Here is a 5,121-nt window from a genome sequence, read left to right on the forward strand (position 1 = left end):
GGAAGACCCAGGACACGCTGGAGGGACTATGTCTCTTGGCTGGCCTGGGAACGCCTTGGCATTCCCCCGGAGGAGCTGGAGGAAGTGTCTGGAGAGAGGGAAGTCTGGGCATCTTTGCTTAGACTGCTGCCCCCGCGACCCGGTCCCGGACAAGCGGAGGAAAATGGATGGATGGATGGACGTACAGGTCTCTATTTTTAAGTACTCTATTTTTATTCTGTTTTTATCTAGTTTCCAAATGAACATTCCTTTGTCTGTCTGCATTGTTTGCTGCCTGTTTATACTGTTTATTTTGTTATACTATACAGCCTTATGTTGCTGTACTGTTTACTTGCCCCTTGCTGTTACCTTGCATGGAGATATGTACATACACATTGAGAGCCGCTGAACCAGACTCAAATTCCTCATGTCCAACACACCTGGCCAATGAAGCTGATTCTGATTCTGATACCTTCGAAGCAGATGCTCGGACAAGCTCTACCACCAGTGAAAGTACTGCTAGCAGCACAGGAGGAGAGCTGCTCTGCATTGTTCGAGGATTTTATTACTGAGCTATGAGCAGGATGCACACTTTTTGTTTATCTGACTGTGTGGAAATCTAATGATTCATGCCACAGATGAAGAACAAAGATAATTACAACATAAGACTTGTGTAGGCTGATACTGGAGCTCAGTGTGGGGCTCTGCAAGGGTGCTGAGCTGACATAACCTGGGCAGTGGAGTGAATAATATAGCTCTCATTTAGAAGGGAAGGTGGATTCAACAAAAGACATGAGAAATCATGTTCAGTGTTACCAGAGATGATCCCACCCTCCACTGAGTCAAACCATCACTTTGTAGAGCTGAATTAAAATTGTGATTTGAGGACAATCCTAGACTGGTGTGAAACCACTTTTACAGCTTATTTTGAATAATACACTCACTCCTACCTTCTCAATGTTGCCATAAAGGCAGAAGAGGTTGAAGATGCGGGTGCAGTTCATCTTGGAAGGATGGAGGCCGCTCACCATGGCAACAGAGCTAGGGGCGTGGCCAGAGTATGAGGAAGATGACTGAGGCAGAGGGTAGGACACCATGTCTGGAGCATCCACTGAGGTGAGCTTGTACCTGCTGTTGCCAGGCAGAGGCAGCAGAGGACAGGGTGAACCTGAGGAGGCACAGGCAGCAAGAGCTGATACTGTATTCTCACTTCAGTTCAATATGCTTCACTGAAATGAATGTCAGGAGAACAATACTGCATGTATCTGTTGTTGCTACAGTAGATGCAGCTGTGCCACCTTCAGGTGGGGTTCCACTATTTGCAAGAAAACCTTTTACAAGGAACTCCCCTGGTGACCTAAACTAGCTATAACCTTTGTTATATAGGCACCTGTATAAGTAAATGTGTTTTGTCTCCTTTTATACGTTGCCTGAATTAAAGATGCAAATTTAACACAGAAAAAAATTCCTGTATAGTAGACAGCAATGATTAACTCAGAGTTGGGCTGTTAATTCTTTCTTTCTCTCTGTTTCTCTGCCTGACAGGTCATAAATGAATCCAATTAGATAAAATTCCTTTCTCTGGATTCAAATTACTGCCCCCTAGCAACCATTCAGTTCTGTGTGCAAAAATCAATGAGACTTAATGCGTGTAACGTCCACTGTTTAAGGCTACACTGCTTTTAATGCTGTAAGTATAGTTTTTTTATTTTGAGCATACAGTATCTCTGTGTTGTGACCGCCTGGCAACCTGTCCAGGGTGTCCCTAGCCTCTCATGTATGTTTTTACATTTATTTACTGGACAAATTTCAGTTGAACAGTTCTCACTTCTTCAAAGGGCATTCAGTTGCGATGGTTAATGGAGTAAAGGGGTAGGGAATGTATTATATCAATGAGTGTCCACACAACCATAGAAAGACAAATATGATATTACTCTTGTTGTGGGGACGTAAATCTGTTTATACAGTCAAACTGTGGGACTGACATCCTTACTGGGACAGAAAGCAAGTCCCCAAATATAAATGACAGCATTTTAGAATGACGATTGGTCTAAGGTTAGGGATGGGCAAGTAGTGGTTGAGGTTAGGGTAAGTCTCCAGGAAAAGAATGTCAATGTAATGTCCTCTGAAGAAATGGAAACACAACATGTGTGTGGGTGTGTGGATAAAAGGAGGGAAGTGAAACAGAAACTTTATATATTAATCACGTTGTGATTCTGTCTAATTCTGAGTATGGAACAGCAGTATGGATTCATCTGTATGGATTAGTGTTGTGAGACAAAATTAATTAAAGACGCCAAATTCAGATGAAGGTTTGTCTACTGCTGCACCTCTGACCACCACACAACTGGCAATCTACACCTATGTTGGCTGAATGTGAGCATGTGTGTGTTTGCTATACTGTAGGTCAACCTGTTAGGAGAGTGTGGTGTTTCACCTCAGACGTATGGGCACTGTAGATTAAGTAGCAGCCTCGGGGAAGGCAGCAGATTCAGTTACCAGTTTAATTCTTAATGTGTGTGTGTGTGTGTTAGTCTTACCGTTACCATTCTCACTGTAGGATGATGGGTGTTCTCCTAAAATGGCCTGTCTTTGCCTTCCCTTTCCACGGTCTGAAACACACAAACACACACACACACATTATTGCTGCTCCCACAGTAATTAACTTAAAAACAATGGGCTTCTGTCACAGCTATAGGCTTTGCACTGTTATTTACTTCTTCAGAAGACTAAGTAGAACTGGAAAAGGAATTTAATCCAGAACAAGGCCACATCAGACTCCTTCTGTATGAAACTTACTCATGGTTGTTCGTCCCAGACAGGGCTAAAATTGAATTCTGGGGCTGGTTGATTACAACAGACAGTTTTGGTTGTGTGATTTTCACATTTGTTCACATTTGTTTTCTCTTTCAATTAAGTCTGACTAACATGGGAATTTGTTTACAATCTGTTTGATCATCTGACTTCGTTTTAGCCCATCTGACCGATCTTTAGTGACAGTGATGTCTTTTTGCTGAGATCCTGAATATATATATTCTTTAATACATAGCCAGTAACGCCACACATCAAGTATGAGTTTGAATCTTGAAGGGAAATTGAGCTTGTTACATGATAAATATGGAAGCTGTCAGTCATTAGTTGGAAACAGGAATAATAATGGACATTTCCTGTCAGCAACCCCTATAACTGTCTTATTAATCATAATCAGATTACTAAGTAAAAGATGCAAGGGTTTGGTGTACACAGCAAAGCACAAGGTGCACCAGTGGCCAGAGGTACATGGCGCATTAGCAACACAGCTGGAGATAATCTTGTCCTTGTGCAACATGCACAAATACAAACAGGAAAATTCCGTTGTACACACTATGAAGCCGACCCTCGAAATACTGCCCAGGCAGAAATGGCCTTAATTAATAACTCATATAACGTACATGAGAGCTCATGAAAAAGATGGGACTTTTAAGCAGTGAGTCATTTCTGCTTCACTGCTGCCGTGTATTAGTCAGACATTAGAATAACAAAAATAAGTTAAAATAGGCAGAAGCTCCAAAGGAGTGTGAAGTGACAGTGTCAGATGGGTTGCTGCCTTATTTACATGCACTCTACAGTTTTTTTGCTTTCAAAATACATTTGTCTCTATAAACCACACTCATGAGTAATGTTGTAGGTGAGGAAATAAGAAATAAACGGTTTGAAGGTGGTTTTATTAAGAGAGGCAGGTATAATCAGAATGTTACAGAGAAGCTCATGTGAACAGAGATATAAAAGACACAGTACCTGTGATGCATCAAGCTTTCTCTTTTTTCTCCCTCAGCACGAAAGAACATCAACCTGCATTACATTATCACCATAACGATAAAAAAAAAAAAAAAATCACCATCATCACTATGGCTGTCAAACACATTTACAAAGACACTGGTCCCTAATTTAACCGTGCAAGCGCAACGACAAGCCCAAAAGTGCAAGGTCTTGAGTGCACAGACTGAGGAAGTCTCCAAGTGCACCTTGGGTATTTAGTTTATGTAGGTGCAGCAGCACAAAGTGCAGACGAGCTTTATGAAGGTGAATATAGACGGGAGGGTAAGATGATGAATAAATACACTGTCAGCCAGTCACAGCACTGGTCTCATCACTGGGAAACAGCTGAGCCAGTCACAGAAAAGCACGATGACAACAGATCCATTGAGGAAAAGAGGCTTCACCAGGAAAACAAGGAACTGGGTGGAGCAGCCTGAAGAAGTTGATGTGTTTTATTTTTGTTTGTTTGTTTGTAAAAGATGATCACAGATAAATTCTAGAAATGTTGATGAAACTGCTTATATTTCCACATCAGTCCGACGGTCTGTATCATAAGGCATTTCAAAAAGAAATCATTAAATGCCACTTTTGCTAAAAAGAAAGTTGGAAAAGAGGCAATGTCAAACGTGATCAATGAGCCCCTGGTCTCCCACCGAAACAACAACCAAACTTGCCTCATGTGTGTATGGGGTTAACTTTAGCAGCCCGGTGTCATTTGCATTTGATTTAATGAAGGTAAACACAGTGGACGGTCATGCGTACTTGTATGCGCTCTGATGTGACACTTCTCCAACCAGAGGCTGCACATTTATCACATGTGTGCTGCTGCCTTCAGATGGATGCAGATATCACACCAAAGTATGATCTGGATCCACATTTCAGATGTGGTGAACCAGAATGTTCATACTTTCAATCAAATAATGATGGCAATGGTTCCAATGCTAGGAGTGGGTTGTCATGGTCAAGGAATCGTATTTGAGGGTTAAATTATGTTGGGACTATTGCTTTGAGGTGAAATGGCATTATGGAGACAGTGGACTGCCTTGGTGGAGGTTTGCACTCTCTAGGTGCCACTGGTTTAAATCAACAGACCAGCATCAAAGTGCTGCTGTGCCAGAAACAGATGTGGTTTTCTCAGCACAACAGCTTCTACCAGAATACCAACGATTCGCCTTACACTACCTTATTTGAAAGAACGCCCCACCTCTGCACTGTGCACTTGGAGCTTGGCACCAAAATACCATAAACACACAAAGACATTTTCAAGTCATCAGAGCACTACTTGAGCTGGTTGTTGCGCCACCACGAAAATCGGTCCCATTGTATCATCCACAGCAGTGAAAT

General features: G+C 42.0%; 1 protein-coding gene across 1 annotated transcript in view; it reads right to left on the reverse strand.

Moving 5' to 3' along the window:
- LOC109964329 (heterogeneous nuclear ribonucleoprotein L-like) overlaps positions 1–5,121 on the reverse strand; it is a 46,198-nt gene that overhangs the window by 8,757 nt on the left and 32,320 nt on the right. The window contains exons 8-9 of the mRNA XM_020607550.1: positions 2,520–2,591; positions 930–1,147 (exon numbers count right to left, since the gene is read on the reverse strand). Of these exons, the coding sequence (XP_020463206.1) occupies positions 930–1,147; positions 2,520–2,591 (290 nt within the window). The remainder of the gene's footprint in view (positions 1–929; positions 1,148–2,519; positions 2,592–5,121) is intronic.

The sequence above is a fragment of the Monopterus albus genome, unplaced genomic scaffold, assembly GCF_001952655.1.
Source record: "Monopterus albus unplaced genomic scaffold, M_albus_1.0 scaffold87.1, whole genome shotgun sequence".
NCBI lineage: Eukaryota > Metazoa > Chordata > Actinopteri > Synbranchiformes > Synbranchidae > Monopterus > Monopterus albus.